Source organism: Hypomesus nipponensis, chromosome 23 (genome assembly GCF_054491055.1).
Source record: "Hypomesus nipponensis isolate SF chromosome 23, ASM5449105v1, whole genome shotgun sequence".
Taxonomy (NCBI): Eukaryota; Metazoa; Chordata; class Actinopteri; order Osmeriformes; family Osmeridae; genus Hypomesus; species Hypomesus nipponensis.
In genome coordinates this window covers 6,477,501-6,500,411 of record NC_140383.1, presented here as the reverse complement: position 1 = coordinate 6,500,411, position 22,911 = coordinate 6,477,501, and the positions used below count along the sequence as shown (strand labels likewise).

At 51.5% G+C, this 22,911-nt stretch overlaps 1 protein-coding gene across 6 annotated transcripts in view; it reads right to left on the bottom strand.

The window, feature by feature from the left end:
* The window catches only part of pard3bb (par-3 family cell polarity regulator beta b), a 148,667-nt gene that overhangs the window by 22,978 nt on the left and 102,778 nt on the right, over nt 1–22,911 (bottom strand). For 5 of the 6 annotated variants that reach the window (XM_084688631.1, XM_084688634.1, XM_084688635.1 and 2 more), the window contains 3 exons: nt 13,126–13,239; nt 12,730–13,005; nt 5,734–5,854 (listed from right to left, as the gene is read on the bottom strand). In XM_084688631.1, coding sequence (XP_084544757.1) covers nt 5,734–5,854; nt 12,730–13,005; nt 13,126–13,239 — 511 coding nt within the window. The remainder of the gene's footprint in view (nt 1–5,733; nt 5,855–12,729; nt 13,006–13,125; nt 13,240–22,911) is intronic. The other variant, XM_084688632.1, reaches the window with a different exon arrangement.

Here is a 22,911-nt window from a genome sequence, read left to right as displayed (position 1 = left end):
GAAGAGGGCAGATTATCACCTCAGAGATCAGCCCTACGATAAGCCCTGAGCTCCCATAGGCCATGGCGAGTAAGGGGACAAGGGTACCACCTTTCTATTGGCTACTATGGTTACCAGTACATTCCCCAAATGTGGTTTTCCTGATTACTGTTCCTTCTCCATAGGTCATCTACTCTTCAAGAGGGGAATAATTTAGGTTGTTTCATTGGGTTAGAGTCAATAGCAATCTGCCCAGAAGTGAATAACCTACATGCTAAGTAGAGCATCATTTATAAGTAACTGGTGTCAAAACTCTGTGCTGGAAAACTCTTGTCAGTAAATATATAGCTATGGGCTGTGGTGGTCATCTGTACAAGGCTTTGCACAAAGCTGCAACTCAGTAAAACATAGTCCTTTTTTGGTAATATACCATACAACAGTGATCCTTTGAGATAGCCACAGGGCCAAGGTGAACTCCAGAGAGCCTAAAGAAAGGTTTCAGTGAATCAATACACACAATGTCTAAATCCCATTCTACAAATACTGTAACCTTCAATACTACTCTGAGAATGGTAACCTTCCATTTTGTCCCTCAAGTGTTGTTCACCATTCACACAACAACATCCTTCCTGGAACCTATAACAAGATAGACCTCAGATAAACACTACATTGACAAGCACACACACACACACACACACATCTCAGTAGGAACACGACATAGCTGTTTTTTTATATCCTCTCTGCATTTCCTGGCAACAAAGACTCCATTGACTCACAACAAGGCTGCTCTTTTATTTCCACTGCTCTGGTTTTGGGAGCACAGTTACAATTGCCTCGCAGGTATTTGGTGTTTTTTGTATTTATATTTTCCTAACGTTATTGTATTAGCCAATACTCAGCGCAGGGCTAGCTGTGGCACTGTGCTAACTGTTCTCAGACCGGGGCCAGGTAACCAGGCCCAGATGTTCTGAACGCCAGCCCAGGATCTGCCCAGTCCTGACTCAGCCCTGTCCCACGCCAGTTATAGGTACTGGGTCTACCCCAGTGGGAAACAAAAATTGGATTTCAGCCTCCTTTGTTTTCTGTCTTCAAAGCATGGTCTCAATAGAAACCCAAAGCAGTCAATTGTGTCAGCTGGTTTCTACTTTGTGTAAATGGAGACCTTCAACTGCATGTTGGGTGGAAAAGCTGAGTGTGTGTTACTCATGGGGCACAGTGTCCAACTTATTTAGACGGAGGGACCGGAAACGTCTTGGTGCATTTCATTGTTCCAGTCTTCTCTCTCCCTCTCTGTCTGTCTTTCCTTCCCACCCTCCCTTCCGCCAGCCTTTGTACCGCAGACTGAGTCAGAGCTGGTGCATTAAGACTGGCGTTCCTGTGAGACGCTCAATACAGAGCTCTCGGACCTCCCCCCCGCCCCCCCCCCCCCTCCCCTGTGTGCCCCCATTCAGATCCATTTCCCCTACTCACCTTTCCTCCTGACTGCCCATACTACCCTTGAGAACACCCCCCTCGCCCCCCTCTACTCTAAGACCTGGGGTCAGGCTCATGCCGATAACATGTTGAATCTAAATGAACATGGGGGGGGTTTCTGATGCTGCATAATCATGTGCTAAATCACTTTGTCCCAGAATAGTCTTGCTTGTGAAACAGTGGCGCAACCCTTTGTTATGATATTTATGATTGAGATGGGGAACTTCTGTGGAAGCTCTGCGTCAGGCTTTAGCTCAGCAGGTTGGTGCTTTGATTAGGAGGATCCAGGGTGGAATCCCTTCCCAGAATGCTCCAGTCAGCAGTGGCTTCAGCTGCAGCATTCCTGAGGTAATGACATTACGGGATCTTAAACACTGTCACAGGACCGATGGATCTGCAGACACCACCATCCCCAGACCCAGAGTCCCACAGAGAGTAAAGGGGCGAGGAGAGAGATGGAGAGAGTCAAGGGGGGAGGAGAGAGGAGAGAGTAAAGGGGCGAGGAGAGAGGAGGAGAGAGTGAAGGGGCGAGGAGAGAGGAGGAGAGGTTGAAGGGGCGAGGAGAGAGGAGGAGAGAGGAGGAGAGAGTAAAGGGGCGAGGAGAGAGGAGGAGAGCAACACTAAGAGCCATCTCTTGGTTTCCACAGACTATTTAGTCGGAATTCATTAGGGATGAAAAAAGACTGTTGTAATTGGTGAGTCTGGACCGCAGCAGCTGTGAGACGGAGGGCCTGTTGGACACATAACTACAGACAGACTGACAGACGGGCGCAGCACTGACACAGAAGCAGGTAAACAGGCAGCCAGACATCCAGTCTGGGAGGAACGCAGGCAGGTTCTGTCAGTCAGCATGCGTCAGCAGTGCTCTCAGTTCCACAGAGGGCGTCCACCCCTCTCCAATCTCATCCCTGTCCTCATCTTCTCAGACACAGGGCCTGTCCAAACACACATCCTCCAAAACCTGGTTAGATACTCTGCTTCATCCAGCCCCCCTCAACATGCCTACAGCCAGTATGAAGTCATGTTGACTCCCCCCCCCCCCCCCGCACACCTACCTTCAACCCTAACTCCCTTAACGAGTCATTCACGTCACGAGAGTTCCATGAATGCAGCTGCTGTGTTCCGATGAAGACTGACGGAGACATCTGACGGTGTACTGACGGAGACTGACAACCTCCGGGCTACTCCCTGCCCTGTGGTTCTCTCTGCACTTCTGAGTAACAGCTCTAGATGACTCAATTGAAGCCAACAGGGGCTGAGCTGGTTCTGGCCCAGGGACAAACCGTCAGCTCCACTTTTTAAACAATGTCATGTCTTCTGTCCACTGAAGGTTCTCAGTCCCAGAGAGAAAGGGGTCTGTGAATGCTGGTGAAGCAGACCAGGAGGAGAGACCCCCTCCCCTCCCCTCCCCTCCCCTCCCCTCCCCTCCCCTCCCCTCCCCTCCCCTCCCCTCCCCTCCCCTCCCCTCCCCTCCCCTCCCCTCCCCTCCCAGCTGTCTCATATCACAGTGATGTGTTGTTACAAGGCCAGCATAATGAAACTACTGTCAGAGGATCTGTGTACTTGGGGAAGAAGGGGGAACGGGGCGGGGGGGACGGTGAGGGTGGACCAGGCCAAGAGAGGAACCTTGGAGCTGATAAGAAGAAGAACATGGGCTGGCCTTGGTTTCCAGCAGAACAGCCCCTCCCTGACTCTTGTCCCCGCCCTGACCCAGGACAGACTGCCTGCTGTGACATCACCATCAGCAGAAGCCATCTTGTCTGGGAATCTCAGTTCTTCCACTTGTGGCATTCCACTCAGGCAAGCAGAAGCAACTAGACTGGAGACAGAGCTTCCATATGGAGACAGAACTTGAATTCTCTTCAGAGCTCTGCTCTGTTTACGCCACCACAAAATCATCTGGTGTGCCATGACTGATCTGCTCCTCCAAGACCTCACCTCTCTCAGTGACTGCTCTGCTCCTCCAAGACGTCACCTCTCTCAGTGACTGCTCTGCTCCTCCAAGACGTCACCTCTCTCAGTGACTGCTCTGCTCCTCCAAGACCTCACCTCTCTCAGTGACTGCTCTGCTCCTCAAAGACCTCACCTCTCTCAGTGACTGCTCTGCTCCTCCAAGACCTCACCTCTCTCAGTGACTGCTCTGCTCCTCTAAGACGTCACCTCTCTCAGTGACTGCTCTGCTCCTCCAAGACCTCACCTCTCTCAGTGACTGCTCTGCTCCTCCAAGACGTCACCTCTCTCAGTGACTGCTCTGCTCCTCCAAGACCTCACCTCTCTCAGTGACTGCTCTGCTCCTCCAAGACGTCACCTCTCTCAGTGACTGCTCTGCTCCTCTAAGACGTCACCTCTCTCAGTGACTGCTCTGCTCCTCCAAGACCTCACCTCTCTCAGTGACCCCTCTGCTCCTCTAAGACATCACCTCTCTCAGTGACTGCTCTGCTCCTCCAAGATGTCACCTCTCTCAGTGACTGCTCTGCTCCTCCAAGACGTCACCTCTCTCAGTGACCCCTCTGCTCCTCTAAGACATCACCTCTCTCAGTGACTGCTCTGCTCCTCCAAGACGTCACCTCTCTCAGTGACCCCTCTGCTCCTCTAAGATCTCACCTCTCTCAGTGACCCCTCTGCTCCTCTAAGACGTCACCTCTCTCAGTGACTGCTCTGCTCCTCCAAGACGTCACCTCTCTCAGTGACCCCTCTGCTCCTCCAAGATGTCACCTCTCTCAGTGACTGCTCTGCTCCTCCAAGACGTCACCTCTCTCAGTGACCCCTCTGCTCCTCTAAGACATCACCTCTCTCAGTGACTGCTCTGTTCCTCTAAGATGTCACCTCTCTCAGTGACCCCTCTGCTCCTCCAAGATGTCACCTCTCTCAGTGACTGCTCTGCTCCTCCAAGATGTCAGGAAATCATCTCAACACTCCAGAAAACACGCAGGTTCTGTGCAGAAATGATTGTTGTTTGTGTGTGCGTGTCTGTCGGCAGAGAAGCTATTATAGCAGCTTGTTGATTTAGCTTTCCTTGCCTACGGGGAGAGCTTGCTGCTGACACTGATACACACACACTCGCATGCATGCTCACACACACGCCAGCATTGCCTTTTGTCTTTATAGCTTTGCTGATAAATTGTCTCAACACTGGATTACACTGGAGTCAGAATGACTAGCATAAACAACAGTCATCCTATCCATCAGATGGAGTAACCCCCCCCCCTTCCCCCAAACAGGAAACAGATACCCCTCGGACTTCCTCTTGTCCTTCCTGATAACCACTGCCCTCTTCTCTCTGCCTCTCTGCCTCGAAAACAAACAGATAAATAATCACCCCTGCTCTAATTATTAAATGCGTCTTCCCTAATGAGTCTGCTCGTTAGCTGCTGTGATTGCTGTTTGCCGATGGTTTTAATTTGATCTTTATGTCCTCCCGGTAGCCCCGCTGACTACTAATCGGCCTCTCTGTAGTAAACAAAGAAACTTTTTCTCATTTGAATGAGAGAGATGGGCCCCTTCACTATTGATCTTCCACCAACACAGATGGGCCTGGTCGTGACAAACACCTGGTGTTGTCTGGAACAGAGCAGAGGTTAGGTCTGAGAACAGGTAACCCTACAGCTGGAGATGGCTCCCAGCAGTGAAACATGAGTGGAGGGTTTCGATGAAGGCGACGCCCTGTGCTTAAGCAAAACACAACACCCTCAAAACAAAGCCAGAAGAGCGTTAGCTCTCAAAAACCACGTGCACGCGCACACACACACACACACACGCAGATCCTTCTGGTCATCTGCGACAGAGCCCACGAGCGTTGTGTGTGCTAGCGGGGAATGTTGTCATTCGCCCCAGCTAGCAGGGAGAGTTTGTTAAGAGTCTGAGACAGCAGGATATTCATCAGATTAAAGACCCAGAAAGAACACCGCCACAACCAACACTGGGCTGCTGGAAACACAAGCTGCTTTGAAGAGATATGTCGGAGCATAAACAGTTCCTTGGGCTACTGTGCAGATCCTACAGTCACAGAGAGAGTGATTCAGTGCTGCTTCCTGGGAGAGACCTCGGTGCCTTTGTGGCAGCGCGGCACAGATGGTGAGGGTTGGAAGAGAGGGTGATGGTGGTGGGGGGGCAGGAGGGGGGCAAAGTGGAGCTGATCAGGTCGATGTGCCATTCACCCAGTGAGGAGATGGTTGTGAGACAGCGTGTGTGTGTGTGTCAGTAACTTTCCAGGAGTGTGTGTGGTAGTCACCCAGGGTTGGCTGTCCAGTATTTGAGCGTGTATGTGTGTGAGGGACTCACCCGGTGGGGGTCGTACTCTGGGCCTCGGCGTCGGGCCTCCAGCTCCTCATAGGCCGGTGCTGCACCCTCCCTCCTAGCCTGCTGGTATTCCTTCCTCAACAGCTGGATACGGTCCACACTGCTGACGACACACACACACACACATAAACAGAGAGAGCGTGTTAGAGACAGATATTAAGGACATCATGAACCGTTTCCTCATCCAGGGGTGTGATGACCAGACCCCTTCCAGTCTCCTCCACGCCCCGTGGAGCTCTGCAGTCCAGCACGGCAGACCCTCGCCGGGTCTCACTCAAAACCCACCAATCACACGCTAGATCTGAGACTCAACCAGCCAATGGGAGCACTCACCCCGCATGTCTCAAACTGTGTATTCTGGCACGGAGGCGCGGAAGTCTGACTGAGGAGATAAAACTGGGCCAGTCATCCGTCGCTGCCTCTCTCCCCGTTATAAACACACGGGCACATAATCAATCTCCCTCTCTGTTTGTCATTGTCTCTCAAGACAAACATCAGCAGTCAGCGTGTCTCTCGGCCCCAAGCACCAAGCCCTGCAGGGTTGGTCTGCAGTAGCACACAAACAACACACACACACACACACACGCATACACACACACACGGTCACACACACCCACACCCACGGTCACACCCACGGACAAACACAAACACCCACGGTCACACACACACGGTCACACACACAGTCACACACACACCCACACAGCCACACCCCCGGTCACACACACTCACAGACACACACACAGACAAAGAGACAGACAGAAACACACACAGGAAACCGTGAAAGTCAATTCGATCTATGCGTCTCCCCCTGTGAGCATCGTGACAGCGTGGACGGCTGGTGAGAGCGTTGAGAAGGGACCACTGTGAGCTGTGTGTCTAGCAGCAGCTAGCTGGACGACCAGTCAATGCAGCTGGCTCTGGCTCCAAGCTTCACACAGAGAGCGGATTAGATTAAGACAAAAACATTAGCCCGTCTTTTTTAAACCTCGTTAGAGAAGGACCCGAGTGCCAGACATTCCTGAGGGATGAGGCGGTGGGAACGGACCCGGCCCACGCCGGCGACGCGCCAGCGACACGCCAAGGACATGCTAGGGAGTGAACGCAGGGCTCAGGGCCAGCGGAGTGGAGACGAGCTAGCTAGCTGTCTGTCAGGAGTCTGAACTGACTCTGACTCCTAGTGAGTCTGGACTGACTCTGACTCCTAGTGAGTCTGGACTGACTGACTCCTAGTGAGTCTGGACTGACTCTGACTCCTAGTGAGTCTGGACTGACTCTGACTCCTAGTGAGTCTGGACTGACTCTGACTCCTAGTGTTCCACACTAGGACCAGAGGCACAGCACTATGTCATGCAGACATGCTGGATTACCTCCATGCCTCCAGGGTCTAATGTCTATATTGGGCCCATCCATACTAGTCCCCTCACCAGGGGATGGGGTTGGAGGCATTGACGCTAGCACATGACATGTGAGGACGGAGTGAGAGACGGATGTGTAGCAGACAGGACAGATATTTTTCCCCCCGAATGGTATTCAATTCTACTGTATTCTCTGCTATTCTTTTTCTAATTCAATTGTGTTGTGTTTTGATTCTATTCCGTTCTATGATGTCATGTGTGCATGTGCCAGACATGGTCTCATAGAGGGACAGAGTTGTGGCTGCTGCCGCTCTCTCTCTCTCTCTCTCTCTCTCTCTCTCTCTCTCTCTCTCTCTCTCTCTCTCTCTCTCTCTCTCTCTCTCTCTCTCTCTCTCTCTCTCTCTCTCTCTCTCTCTCTCTCTCTCTCTCTCTCTCTCTCTCTCTCTCTCTCTCTCTCTCTCTCTCTCTCTCTCTCTCTCTCTCTCTCTCTCTCTCTCTCTCTCTCTCTCTCTCTCTCTCTCTCTCTCTCTCTCTCTCTCTCTCTCTCTCTCTCTCTCTCTCTCTCTCTCTCTCTCTCTCTCTCTCTCTCTCTCTCTCTCTCTCTCTCTCTCTCTCTCTCTCTCTCTCTCTCTCTCCCTCTCATGCTTCCATTCCAGTGATGGAGGGCCAGAGAGGAGCGGGTGTAAATGTGTGTCGGCATAGATCTTCCGCCCCTTCCCCCCACCCCCCCAACATCCCTCATGGCTAGTTCATACAATTTATGAGCCCCCGTAAAAAAAAAAAAAAAAATGAGAGAGAAAGATAAAAGGCCAACACACACATACTGTACATGCACACACAAACACACACACATACATATCCACATACACACACAGAGGTATTGATTGGATCTGGGAAAGAAGTGCTCCATCATAAAACTAAACTTCCATGACTTCACTGTTTAACAGCCAAGTGGCAATTAACAACAATAGAAGTGGGTTAGCGTAGCGCGTTAGCTTTGTTGTGTCAGCTGTATATCATCCTGGAGAGCACTGATGGAAACAGCAGAAATGGGCAATGCTAATGCTAACGCCTGCACTGTTTTTTTCCACTCTCAAAGCTTCAGCAGATCCCCTTCCTGTTGTGAACTATTACAGCAGCACCACATTCAAACAACACCCATAAGAATGTCCAGCTATTTAAAATATGCAATCGAAATAGCGTCCCTCAATGTCGATACAAACACGCCCACACAATCCACCCACAGAGAGTCTGGAATCAATAACCTGCTGCGGGGAACCACCATTAGAGTCAAATATGTCTCAACAAGCCCTGCTTTTATTACAGTGGCCCCAGGCGGGTCACAGGTCTGTTAAAACCTGGTTAAGACTGCTGGGCTTGGACACTGACTGCTGGGCTTGGACACTTTTGGACACATATGGAGAGTGGGTGAGAGGACAGAGAGATGATGAGGAATGAGGAAGCCTCCATGGTGGAGCGCTGAAGCTGAGAGAGCAGCAGAGGATCGCGCTGGGTCGCTGAGGAACCAGGTGGGACGTGTAGAACATGGCCTGTAGAACATGGCCTGTAGAACATGGCCTGTAGAACATGGCCTGTAGAACATGGCCTGTAGAACATGCTCTGCGTGGTGATCTCGACGGCTCCAGCGTCTGGAACAGACTTGAGCTCCGCTGAGACCGTCCTCGCCAGCATCGCCTGCAGCCTTTCTCTGGAACACACAGACGTGGGCCTGCAGTCGATCCTTCAGGGAGTCCAATAGGGACTTGTAGTCTTTCTCTCCAGCGAAGTGGGAGTGTGTGCGTTCCCCGGTGTGTGCTTGAGAGAATGAGCGGGTCGTTATCAGCTATGTAGTACATGACTGGTGGTAGGCCTGACCACAAACAACAGTCAATACGCAGCCGTCTAACCCACTGATACAATCTGTCTATGCCGGCTGTCAGCACACAGTTTGCCGCCTATGCGAAGAAACTGACTTAAAAGTGGAAGGTTTTTCTCTTTCGTGACGGTTCTCGCTCTCATTATCTGCCTCTCTGTATTCTCCCCATCTCTCTCTGGCTGGGAGTTTTGCTATGGTTGCCGGTTTCATCCCCTCTTTCCATTCTTTTCATATCTCTCCATCTGATTACTCCTCTGCTACTGTCTGCGGCGTGTTCCATCCCTTCATCCCTCCACTGCAAGACCCTCTCCAGCCCGCTGCGCTCTAATTGGTCGACGTTTTCTCTAATGAAATTTGACAACAAAAGATAGCTCCGTCTGACAGGTGGGCTGCCGCGCCGCTAACAGGAAGTGACACAGCTTTCTAAACGCCGTTTGCAATCGCGGGCGTAATTAGGGATGTTGCAGCCGCCATAACATCATTTAGACAGGGTCGGCCAGGGGACCATACCTCCGCGCGGGCGACGCCGTGGCCCCGACGACACGGCTGCTTTACTGATGAAACGCCGGCGACCACGTCCCCATCACGCGCTCTCTCTCTGTCACATCTCTGTAACTACCTCGCCCATCTCGCCACGTTTCTCATTTTCCCCTGAAAGCCTTAATTGTGCTTCTTAAATGAGAGAAGCCAGCCTCTTCAAGCAGTTCAGCTGGAGGAGCTAAAATTAGGGTGATGTGTTGAATACCAATCAGAGCTATTTAAGATGTTCCTCTGGAAGGGTTTGGTCGCTCCTGCTCTCAACCTCTCCCGACTCACAAAACCACAGTGCCACTCAGACCTGTTGCTAAGCTACCGGATGCAACAGTAGGGAACCATTTAAAGGATGGTTCACTGTGTGTGTGTGTCAGTGTGTTTGTGCGTGTCTCGGTACATGTGTGTCTGCCTGTGTGTGTGTGTGTGTCTCTCGTGCGTACAAGTACGCACATACGTCCTTTGTGTGGAATGTATTTTCAATGAGAAGCAATATGAGAGTCTGAAATCCCAGAGGGAGAGGAGGAGGGGGGAAGAGAGAGAAAGGGAAGGATGGAGGGGGGAAGAGAGAGAGAGGGGAGGATGGAGGGGGGAAGAGAGAGAGAGGGGAGGATGGAGGCTGATGAAAGCGAGGGAACAGGAAGGGCCGAGGGAGACGAGTGCCACTTGTACTCTGCTCTCCAAATCAGCCCCGGCGAATCAGACCGACCGGAGGTCTCCTCCCGCTTCCTCTCTCCCCCTCCCGCTTTCCCTCATCCCTGCTCTGGTCCGTGCCTCTCTCTCCCCCTCCCGCTTTCCCTCATCCCTGCTCTGGTCTGTGCCTCTCTCTCCCCCACTCCCCCTGGTCCCTTCCACGCTCGCTCTCTATGGTTCCTTATCCCTACATACAACCATCAAACTTTTAGAGCCTCTCTCTCTCTCTCCACTGTCCACCTCTGTGCTTTCACATTTAGACTTCCATTTGAACCCAGGTCCCCAGTCTGGCCACCTGCAGGAAGAGGAGGAGGAGGAAAACTAGAGGAACAGGTCTCAAGGAAAGCGCAGCACTTAGGCAGAATAGTTTGGCACACTTTAAAAGCAAGAGTGTGTGTATGTATGTGTGTACATGTGTGAATATGTATCTCTGTGTGTTCATGTGTGTGCGTGAATGTGTGTATGTGTGTGTGTGAGAGAGACAGAGAGAGAGAGAGAGGGGGAGAGAGAGAGACAGAAAGAGGGAGGGAGAGAGCGATAGAGAGATAAAGAGATAGAAAGACAGGGAGAGAGAGGGAAAGAAAGCGAACGTACGCTGGGCATCGTAGCACTCATTCAGCTCACAGAATGGCTGATTAATTAAGAGGGAGAAAAGCACTCCAGCGCTCACCCAACCAACACTAAAAGCTTTTCTTCCCCATCTATTGATTTCTATAATTATTTGGATGGCAGGCCCACTGGATTGCGAGAGAGCAGGAGAGAAGTCCAAACTACAGCTCCTCTCTATGGGAGAGAAGCTCTATTATCTATCTGAGGAGGTGCTCTGCGTGCTGTGACAGAAAGGAACACAAGGAGAGAGAGGAGAGACGAGAGGAGGAGGAGAGGGGAAGAGAGGAGGAGAGGGAAGGGGAAAAGGTGAAGAGAAGCTAGGAAAACAGGGAAGGGGAGGGGAGAAGAGAGGCTAGCAGAGGAGAAAAGCAGAGAGAAAAGGAGAGCAGGGGAGCAGGCAGGCACAGGGGAGAGGAGGACTCGTGTTTTGTCAGTGTGATGTGGAGTGCTCAGGGTAGAGTGTGTTGTTCAGTCTTGTAGTTTGTGTAGAGCAGTGTTCATGGAGGGGAGCAGCTCTGCTGAATGGGCACCTCATCACCCTGTCTCTACCTTTCCCTCTCTGAAGGTTCTTCTACTGTACAGTCTCTCTCTCCCCCCATCCCTCTCCTCCCTCTCTTCCCCAACCCCATCCTCCATCTCCTCCTTCTCCTCCAATCCTCCCTCCCCCTATCCTCCCTCCACCTCTCTCTCACCATCCCTTTCCTCTCCACCCCCCCCCCCCCTCTCTCTCCCAGGCCTCTCAGGGGACTCAATGATTACTTTCTAATTGGACGAGAGCGCCCTGGAGGTCGTGGTTGTTATAGTAACTTGTGGAAGCGCGCAGGGTCGGCCTCTTCAGTTATGGAGGGTCTGCACTTGGCCGTAGACGAAGGGGAGGGGGGGCTCTTCAGAGAGCAGACCTGGGAGTGTGGGGGGGGACAGCACAAGGACCCACTCTCCTCCACAAGGACCCCTCAAGAGCTGCCGCTCCTTTCATCCCTCCATCCCATCCGGCCGCCCCCGGCCTCCACCCTTCAGTCAGATGAAAGAGAGGAGCGGAGGAGAAGAGGTGCGTTTCGGGATGGGGGGGGGAGAGAGGGGGATGGGGGGCTGGAGGGTCTAGCGTCCGGGCGATAAGAGGATGGGGGGGGGGGGGAGAGGAAGAATGGAGCTCTGTGGGGACTGTGGGACTGTGTGACGGAGGGAGAGACACGGCAACAATGACAGGCTACTCTTCCTCGTCCTCTTCCTCATCCTAACCACTCTGGAACCCTTGGGCTCTCTCCTCAAAACATCTCCCTCGGCAGGGTTCGGTCAGAAGGTTTAAAGTGCGTACTGTACAGGCAAATCCATCATGAATGCATATGACATGTAATAAATATCAAGTGGAGCTAGCGTGCCTCTCTCCCCTCCAGATAGAGGGGCGACATTCATCACCACTTCCTGGAAACACAGCTCACAGAGCCTGGTGATGGAACGCTGCTCTCTGATTGGCTGGCGTTAATCGATAGCTGGTGGGACTGTGTCGAGTGTGTGTGTGTGTGCATTTGTATGCACGTGCACGCGTGCACACCTGTGTGTGTGTGTCTGTCGGTGTGTACGTGTGTGTATGTGTGTGTTTGCAGGGGAGATAACCACCTTGGGTGGTCTCGTCTCCCTCAACAGCAGAGAAATGAGGCCAGATTGGTGGATAGACAGACAGGAATATAGAGAGAGAATAAACACAGGAGACAGTAATATAGGAGAGGACAGTGTACACACAGGAGATAGTAATATAGATGTACAAAATACGAAGCACATACCAAAACACACACACACACAGAGAGATAGAACATGTGCAGCCAGACAGGCGTCTGGATTTTATTGCTGCCAGTCCATTGGTTCAGTTTCAAACTGCCCCATCTGATTGGCTCTGGAAGGAATCGCCAGACTGACCTGTCAGGGGAGACTGGGGCGGGGTGGGCCGGACTCCTCTGCTTGTTGACCTTGGCGTACAGTCCGTCCAGGGCCTCCTCGGGGGCGGGGTGCAGGGCGTGGGCGCGCTGGGGGGAGGGCGTGCGGGCGGCATAGGGCGTGCGGGGGGGAGACTGGTGGTCCCGGAAGTTGTTGATGCGTGCGTAGTTAGGGTCTCCGTCGTCGTCCTCCACGTCGGGAGGCTGGCCGTGGCCCCGGGCCTGGCGGTCCCGCAGCTCTGAGTGCTTGGCCTCGATCCTGACACACACACACACACAGAAACACACACACACACACACACACACACAGAGAGTTGGTGTTCTGACAGAGTGAGCCAGGGTCAGGGCAAGGGGAGAGGCCAGCTGGCTGATCACCCACCTCTCTCTCTCCTCCTTCATCCTCTCCAGCTCCTCCTCACTCAGCACCTCAGAACGCTGTCTCTGCAGCCCGGCCTTCACCTCCGCCTTCACCTCCGCCTTCTTCTTCCCAAACCTGGAGGGACACACAGAGATATGAGGGAGAGAAAGAAAGCGAGAGATATCGAGAGAAAGAGAGACAGGAGAGATGACTAGCTGACTAGGGTTGAAGATTCATTAACATCACATTAAAATGACTAAATGTCATTGTAATTATCACCAATCCACACTGTCATTCAGTGGCAGGGGAGTGTGTATGTGTGTGAGTGTGAGTGTGTGTGTGTATGTGTCAGTGATATTGTGTATGATGAGTGTCGAGACCAATGTTGTGTTAACATGAATCATCTCCGCTTCGCAGGCCGACTCATACACTCCATTCTGTTCTCACATCTCAAGTGCGAGTGTGTGTGTGTGTGTGTGTGTGTGTGTGTGTGCGAGTGTGTGTGTGTGTGTGTGTGTGTGTGCGCGCACAGACGAAGTCCGGCAGAGCAGAAGTTGTTCAACTCACTGTATCAATGTCAGATGAAACACAAGTCATGTCCCTCAGCCAAACACAACAGTGATAAGTCGTAATATCACCGCACACAAACACACATATGATCTGATCAGAACGATCCTGCATAAAATGGATCTCACATTCACACAGTCTTCATCTACCAGTCCCCCATCTCCGAGCACAGCAGACAGTGTGAAGTCAGTGTGGCTAAGCAGACACAAAGCAGTAGCAGTCCACATTCCAGTTTGCTTCCCAGTCCCAGTCCACTTCCCAGTCCACTTCCCAGCACTCTGTTGCTCGGCCCTCAGGGGGGAACATCACTGAGGTACTTGTTGTTAGATGGACCCATCACTTCTAGTGCTGATGCTTGTCTGATGCTTGTCACAACAATCATTGCTGTTTTCTTCCTGTCAATCAAGACACTGACTTTTACATAGTGTGAGATGAACATATTCAAACCATTTTGGGGCATGCGCCTGTGTCTGTTTGTGTGTGTGTGTACGCACGCGTGTGTGTGCTAGGTGATCTCATGCTGCCACTCTGCTGCATGTGTTTGCCTTCTAGTGTTTTCCTCACAGCATGCTTCACTGTTAGTGTATCGGAGAACTGCACACACACTCACCTGAGAGACTTGTACATGGGTGTGTGTGTGTGTGTGTGTGTGCGCCTGTGTCACAGGAACAGATTCTTGGTTTCCCACTGTGACTGTCAGTGGGAGCCTCTCTTCATCTGGTCTCCCCTGCCTCCCCCAGATGTCTCCAGACAGCAGCCTAACATCATGAGTCTGATGGCTGGTCCATCCTCACAGGTGAGGCCCCTCAATCACACACTGTTCTACACCTGACAGAGGCCTGTGTGTTTGTGTGTGCGAGAGAGAGACAGAGACAGAGACAGAGAGACAGAGAGAGAGAGACAGAGAGAAAGAGAGAGAGAGTCAGATCTGAGTCATGTCTCTATGGACACCTCTCTGCCATCAACGCCTCATCATGTCTCACTGCAGTTACCAGAACACTGTTCATCACCCTGATGGCCGGAACAGGCAGTCTGCCTGTGCGTCACACGCGGCCCAGTCACACAGCGCAGTGTGACAGGAGGCCTCAGGCCTCCACACGTCCGCTCTGACGGAGGGCCGGGTTGGAGAACCCTCTCTAGACGCCCGCTGAAGAAGACTGGCTGTCAATAAACTGAAGAGACACTGTGGATAGCATGCTCTCAAAATGGCTGGCCTAGCACACACACGCACTTTCTCCCTCTCTCAGTCCTCCCCCTGAATAGCTGTATCTCCTCTCCCCCTCCCAATGTAACTTAATTACTATATTTATGTGGTTAGCGGGCTGCTATTTAATCCTGGCTGCATGCTCTCATTAGTCCGGCTCCACCACGGCCAGTAGGGTCAGGTCCCACCGAGACTACCTGCACACTGCTGCTGCCTACACTACTGTAACATACTGCTGTACATACTACTGTATACTACTGTACATACTACTGTACATACTACTGCACACTGCTGCTGCCTACACTACTGTAACATACTGCTGTACATACTACTGTATACTACTGTACATACTACTGTACATACTACTGCACACTGCTGCTGCCTACACTACTGTAACATACTGCTGTACATTCTACTGTATACTACTGTATACTACTGCACACTGCTGCTGCCTACACTACTGTAACATACTGCTGTACATTCTACTGTATACTACTGTACATACTACTGCACACTGCTGCTGCCTACACTACTGTAACATACTGCTGTACATTCTACTGTATACTACTGTACATACTACTGCACACTGCTGCTGCCTACACTACTGTAACATACTGCTGTACATTCTACTGTATACTACTGTACATACTACTGTACATACTACTGCACACTGCTGCTGCCTATACTACTGTAACATACTGCTGTATATACTACTGTATACTACTGTACATACTACTGTACATACTACTGCACACTGCTGCTGCCTACACTACTGTAACATACTGCTGTACATTCTACTGTATACTACTGTACATACTACTGTACATACTACTGCACACTGCTGCTGCCTATACTACTGTAACATACTGCTGTATATACTACTGTATACTACTGTATACTACTATACATACTACTGCACACTGACGCTGCCTACACTGAACACTACTGTACATACTGCTGTATATATTGTATGCTACTGTACATACTACTATATATACTGGAGTCAGGTGGCTGAGTGGTTATGGAATCGGGCTAGTAATCTGAAGGTTGCCAGTTCGATTCCCGGCCGTGCAAAATGATGTGTCCTTGGGCAACGCACTTCACCCTTCTTGCCTCAGGGAGAATGTCCCTGTATTTACTGTAAGTCGCTCTGGATAAGAGTGTCTGCTAAATGACTAAATGTAAATATGCTACTGTATGCTGCCGCTGGCTATACTGTACCTACTACTGTATATACGACTGTATATACTACTACTCCACATACTAATGTACATACTACTATACCCACACAACTGTACATACTACTGTCTACACACTATATATGGTATATAACATAGGCTAATGTACACCCCCCTTGGCCCCCTCTTAATTGATGAGGATCTGACCATTAGAGGCGTTTAAACCTACTAAATATATAATGACCCAACATCTGAACCTTGACCTTTACATGATTCATATTTATTTCATGTTTCACAGCCACATTCCTGCATCAGCATGGGGCTCATAAAAAGCTGCATTATTAAAAGCAACATTCTGTGGTTGTGAGAGGCAAAGAGCAACAATAACCTTCTATCTTCTGTGGTGCTGTCTGGGGACAGAGGCCTGTCTGAAATGCTTAATAGGGTTGGGGAGGCCTTCTTTCTTGCCAACACAGGGAGTGTGCGTGTGTATGAGTGTGTGTGTGTGTGTGTGTGTGTGTATGTGTGGGTGTGTGTGTGTTAGGGCAGAACTCCCCTCTTATTTCCTAATTAGAGCTACCTGCAGTGTACCAGCGATGCTGCTGTGTCTCCCTCTCTCATCCTCTCTCTCTTCCCTTCCCCTCTGTTTCCCTCTCCCTCACACCTCACTCAGCCCCTCCCTCGTTTTTTGTACATCTCTTCCCTCATTCCTCAACCCCCCCCCCCCCTCCCCCCAGTGGGCTAGCCCGAGGGCCAATCCACACTGTGAGGTGAAGGAGGGGTTTCTGGTAATTTAATCAGTTTTCCAACCTCCTGCTGTTAGTGTGTGTATTTCCGTGAGCGTGTCTCTCCTCGGTGTGACAAATCAGGACATCTCTCCGTCTAATACTGGCCTGTAGATCCCCCTGCAAACAGCTGTAGTAGCAGGCTTAGGCCTTGAACCACTGTGTGTGTCTGTGTGTGTCTGTGTGTGTGTAGGTGTGTAAACAGCTGAAGTGAAAGGGTTAAGTCTCCAGCCTCCAGTGCACACAGAGCCCAGAGCAGATCTCTAGTCTGAGATATAGGAGGGTCAACAGGCTGGCTGAGGATACACAGATCCCCACTGATGCCCCCCTACAGTACACACACGCACACACACACTAACACGCACACACACACTAACACGCACACACACACTAACACGCACACACACACTAACACGCACACACACAGAAGCACTTCTTAACTCTACAGAAAGGGGGTGTAGAGAGAGTGAGCAAGGAAGACAGAGATAAATAAAGATGGAGATAGGCAGAGCGACAGGCAGAGAGAGCGAGAGAACGTGTGAGAGAAAGACAGACAGAAAGAAAGACAGAGAGAAACAAGAGTGACAGAGGGAAAGGGTGAGATAGAGAGAAAGAGAGAGAGAGAGAGAGAGAGAGAGATAGTGAGATAAAGAGAGGGAGACAGAGAGGAAAGTAGTTGTGGAGGACACCTGCAGACCAGAGGGAAGCCTGGCTGGTTTCATTATCTCTCCCAGCAGACTCTCCATATTCATTACTGTCTGTCCTGGGAGTCTGGACACACACACACACACACACACACACCCCACAGCCATAGGCATGGACAGAAGGAGAGAGGAGGAGAATTGCAAAGAAAGAGAGAAAAGAAAGAATACGCACACCAGGGAGACTCGGACAAACTCGCCCTCACAGAGAGAAGAGAGGGAGGAAGGAGGAAGAAGGTTCCACGCTCGAGCGGCGCACGGCACGAGGAGGAGGAGGAGAGATGTAGGAATACAAGAAGCCATGTAAAAGGAAGGAGCAGAGCGGTCGTTCTAATCAGGCAGGGAGATGGCAGCGGGGCGATTATGTCACAACGTCACCTTTGACCTCTCCCGCTGGCCAGCAAAATAATGAGACGGCATTGTCATGGCAACCAACTGGGTGCCAGTTCTGGAAAGCGAATGGACCAATCAGAGGACATGGGTGAAGATCCAGAGGTGAAGATCCATCAGCCGTGTCTTCACTAACCACCCCAGTTTAACCTTCACACATCCAGGGCCACGAGCCGAGCACTGTTAGCGAGCGGATGCAGCGCACTGATTAGCGGTTGGCCACGGGAGAGCCAGCTTGGGGGAATAATCAACCAATTAACATGCGACGCGTGTGCAAGAACGAATGATTACTTGAAGGCCCTTCAGTCATAGGAGGAGCAGGTGGACAAGAGGAACGCATGAACGCCCTGAGAAACGAGTGCAAACGTCACTTGCTCAGAGTGCTGTCATTCTTTTCGCTTCTGTCCTCCTCCCTCCGCCTGCCATGGCCACGCCTCCGCGGGATCTGATTGGGGGGACAGTGGCTGTGTGATTGACATGTGTGACATCAGTGGGTGACACCACAAAGACGTCCTTTCTCTGTGCTTGACTGGCGTCTGGCAGGTCCCGCCCCCTCCAGCAGACTCTCTAATTATTACACAATGAGATGCGGCTCTGTCATAGTCGAGGTAGAACAGATGTTAACACCACAGATGTTAACCTTCTCTCTCTCTGTTCCTATCTCTCTCTCTCTCTCTCTCTCTCTATGTGTATGTCTCTCTCAGTGTCTCTCTCTCAGTGTCTCTCTCTCTCAGTCTCTCTTTCTCTATGTGTCTCTCTCTCAGTGTCTCTCTCTCAGTGTCTCTCTCTCAGTGTCTCTCTCTCAGTATCTCTCTCTCTGTGTCTCTCTCTCTGTGTCTCTCTCTCTGTGTCTCTCTCTCTGTGTCTCTCTCTCTGTCTCTACCAGAAACATTCTCATCCAGCAAAGATCTCATCCAGTAAAGATCTCACTCCTGCGCTATGAGGTAGCGAGGTCCAGAACTGACTGAGTCAACCTATTCTTGCCCTCACTTTGTCTCTGGCAGATGAAACAACATTATCGATCTCCATTTCCTGGTCTTGTCAAAGTCATGACGGGTCAGAACCCTTCCTGGAAGAGTCCTGGGGCCTGTCCTCCAGCCAGAACACAGACCGGTCCCTCCCTACGGCCTCCGAGGAGAACACACGGATCACTCACATGCAGAGCTTCTGGCCAGGGCTGCTTTCAGACTCCAGTCGAACCAATCAATGGCTTACCAGCCTTCATGTTGAGCCCCAGCACAGCTAGACCCAGAAGGACCAGGAGAGACCCACCACAGACACGGGGAGATCATTCAAGACTGGCGATGGCCAGGAGAGAGACCAGCAAAGAGCAGGGAAGACCACCAACCGAACAGGAGAGATCATTTAAGACCAGGAAAGATGACTAAACACCAGGAGAGACATCAAAGGGCCAGGAGAGGACCAGCAGGACTGGGAGGAAGCAAGGCGAGTAGCAGATTGATCCCAGGATGCCCGGCTGTGGAGCAGGGCATTAGAGCAGTATAGATCTGAAGGTTAACACTCTGCCACTCCACACACACAGTCTACTCCTCTGTCCTCTAAGAGGTGCTTAACCTTTCTCTCTCGCCGTCTCTCCCTCACATATAGATACACAGACACACACAAACACAAAGATGCACACACATATGAAACACACACACACACACTCTCTCCCTTTCAGCTGCCTCAGAAATAATGGCAGGGGAAGCCAATCAATAGCTCTCCAGTAGATGACGGTCATTCAGGCCATAATTGCGTCCGAGGTGCATTTTCTACAGCAGGACACATAACTGACCCTTTCATCTAGCAGCCTGCAGCCCGGCAACAACTCCAACAGAACCGAGGGGCTCCTAATAGCCCCCAGCATGAGGGGGCCCTCCCAGACCACACAATGGAGCACTTCACAAACAGATGTACCGCATTTGGCCAGTGGGAGGGAAGTGAAAGGGGAATATGAAGGACAGGGAGCCTACAGTACACACACAGGTGTAGACCCACACACACACACACAGGTGTTCACCCACACACAGACAGACAGACAGGTGAGAGGAGAAACAGGCTGTTTGCCCCATAGTTAAAGGTCTAGGTTGTGTTCCTCCCTGCTCAGTCAGACAAGGCGGTGACAGCAGCGAGGCTGTTAGCTAACACTGTTACATCTGCAGCCGGCCGGCGCCCGTCACAGGCCGCCCCCGCGACACGCCACACCTCGGCGGCGGCGAGAACAGGGCAGGCGTCAGGAATACATTAGCGAGTCCTCGCACACTGTCGCCAGCAAGGGGTAATGGCAGATCGATTGCATCTCGCCACCGACGACAAACCTGCTAATTATGTACCGAGACTCCGTCCTGTCAGTCTGTCTGTCTGTCTGGCCGGAGAGATGGAGGACATCAGCGGGGGGGGGGGACAACTGTCTGAACGTGAACATGTTAAAGTTGAGAGGCTGGCCGAGTTAAGGATGTCCGTCTGTTCTGGCACGCGAACGTGTGCGCGTGTTTGCGTGTGTGTGCTCGGAAAAAAGGACACAGTGAGAGAGAGAACGAAAAAGAAAGGAGGAGATACGACTAGAGAATGGCAGAGAGCGAAAGAGAGAGAGAGAGAATGTCCTTCTGTTCTGGCTGTGCGTGCGAGGTGTGTGTACTTTGGTGTGCGGGGTGTGTGTTCTAGCGCGTGTGTGTGTATGTGTGTGTGTGAGAGAGAGAGGAGGAACAGAACAGAGGGGGTGACGGCATGAGAACAGCCAAATGGATGCCGGTGGTCTCTTGAGCTGAACACTGGGTCGGGATGCAGACACAGGCCTTCTGGTCGGCCTGGTTCTGGGTCTGGAGGGCGGGGGGGGGTGGACATTCTGGTTAGGGCCTGGAGGGAGGGGCTGGCGGGCAGACGGACAGGGGTCTGAACAGACCGATATCCCAGAAGGCCTTGCCACCACTCTGGTGATGTCTGCCACAGACATACTGTGCTGTCCAGCCTCTCACATTCAGAGCTCGGTGACCATGTGGCTTCAGCTAAAGGCCAGCTCTCTGCGTCGTCACTCGTCTAGTGCTGTCTGGGTGGAGCGAGCAGGAGGCACGACAGGAGCCAGCCCAACTTGGAGCCCTGACACACAGATGGAGAGACAGAGAGGGAGGGAGAGGGTAAGGGAGAGACAGAGAGAGCCATGACCAATCCGGTTTGATCGGCTCATCAATATGCATGAGGCACCCACCAACTGGAACGCGTCGACACACTGACAGATGATTGACGGGTCACGTTAACTTCCATCAAGCTCACACTCATTTAAACAGGGACTCTCATTAAGGAGATTTGATTGTATTGTTTTTTAAGATGCATACTATATGTGGCCTAATGCACAAGGATGTCGCTATGGGAAGATCAAACAAACATCTATAAACAAAGTCTGAGTGTCTGATCATGCTGCACTGGACTGCCTGGCTGGCTGATTGAAGGGTTGTCTGTCTCTGGAGGGAACAGACAAGAAGGGCTAATAGCATCAATACTATCAATAGCCCTCTAATCTAGACACCTAACCCTAACCCTTATTGTTAAACATTGGCCGTGTTGCCAATTAGGCCAGGCCAGACTAGACCAGACCAGACGGACATGGTGAGAGGACAGTCTCACACCTCAGGATGTCAGACAGACAGCATCATTAGAGCAGGGCCAGGGAGGTCACCACGGCGACCATCACCATCCTCATTATCTGTGCTCCCTCGCCTGCTGGTTCTGGATCATCGCTCTGCTGCTCTACGAAGGCCAAGTCTCTGGCCCGCCGTGCACATTCCTGGAAGTGCAGGGTGAGGCGCTGCGTGTGTGTGTGTGTGTGTGTCAACGTGTTTGTATGTGTATGTGTGCTCGTGTATGTAAGCATTACGTATGTATGTATGTGTGTGTGTGTGTGTGTGTGTGTGTACAGTTCATCCCGTGGCATTAGAACCCCCAGCTGTCATGGGGTTTTTGGTTCTGTGTGGACCGGGTCGGGAACTCCTCAACCTGCAGTGGGGCCTCACTCTCAGAACATGCGGGTCAGCCAACCCCGAACCAGAGATATTTCATCCCCCACGTGGCTGCAGAGAAATGACTCTGAACTAATGCTGGGCGATGCAGCTTCCCAGGGCCCCAGCCAAGCAGAGCGGACATCAAAGCTACTCAAGAGGCCCCATAGTTTTTCATTTCTTCCTTTTTAACAGTTGGCCGCCCATCTGTGAGCGAGGGACGCAAGAGACTCTGGAAGACTCCCGGAACTTCTTACTCAAGAGAGGAAGAAGTTCAACTTCAGGAATAGCTGGTGGGTTGTAAGCTAGCTAAACCTAGGAGGCTGGGGAGCAGTAAGGTCTCCTTTGAGCTGTTATCTAATCAGGGAGTGTGTGTGTGTGTGTTTGTATGCGTGGACGAGACATAGAGATGTGTGTGTGTGTGTGTGTGTGTGTGTGATGATGATGAAGTACTGTAGTGATGAGAAAAAGGCAGACTGATCATTTAGTGTGAGGCTGAAGGGCTGAGATATGATGCTCTCTCCCTCCGTCTCTCTGTCTCTCTGTCTCTCTCTGTCTCTCTCTCTCTCTCTCTCTCTCTCATGGTCTCACTCTCAGCCTCGCCAGCACAATCAAGTGTTCACCTCCAGGTTCTGATGTTCAGAACATTATCTTAATCAGGACGGTTCTGTCTGGATCAGAGCAGGGTGATTGAAGTGCTATCAGAGCAGAGCTCAGGTGATTCGGATGAAAAGAAGAGAGAGCGAGAGACGGAGAGAGGGAGAGAAAAAGAGCAAGGGTTGTAATGAACCTCATTTAATCTTTCACCACATATAGACTCCCAGAATGCACCCTGCACTACACTACCCCATCTCTACCAACACACTGCAGCCCCGACCGTTTCAAACAACACCGACAGCCCCGTGAGGTGTGTGTATGTGTGTGATGCCACAGTGATGCTGTTGACTGAGTCAGTAGGGCAGTGCAGAGTTCAGCAGGGTCCTGTCAACC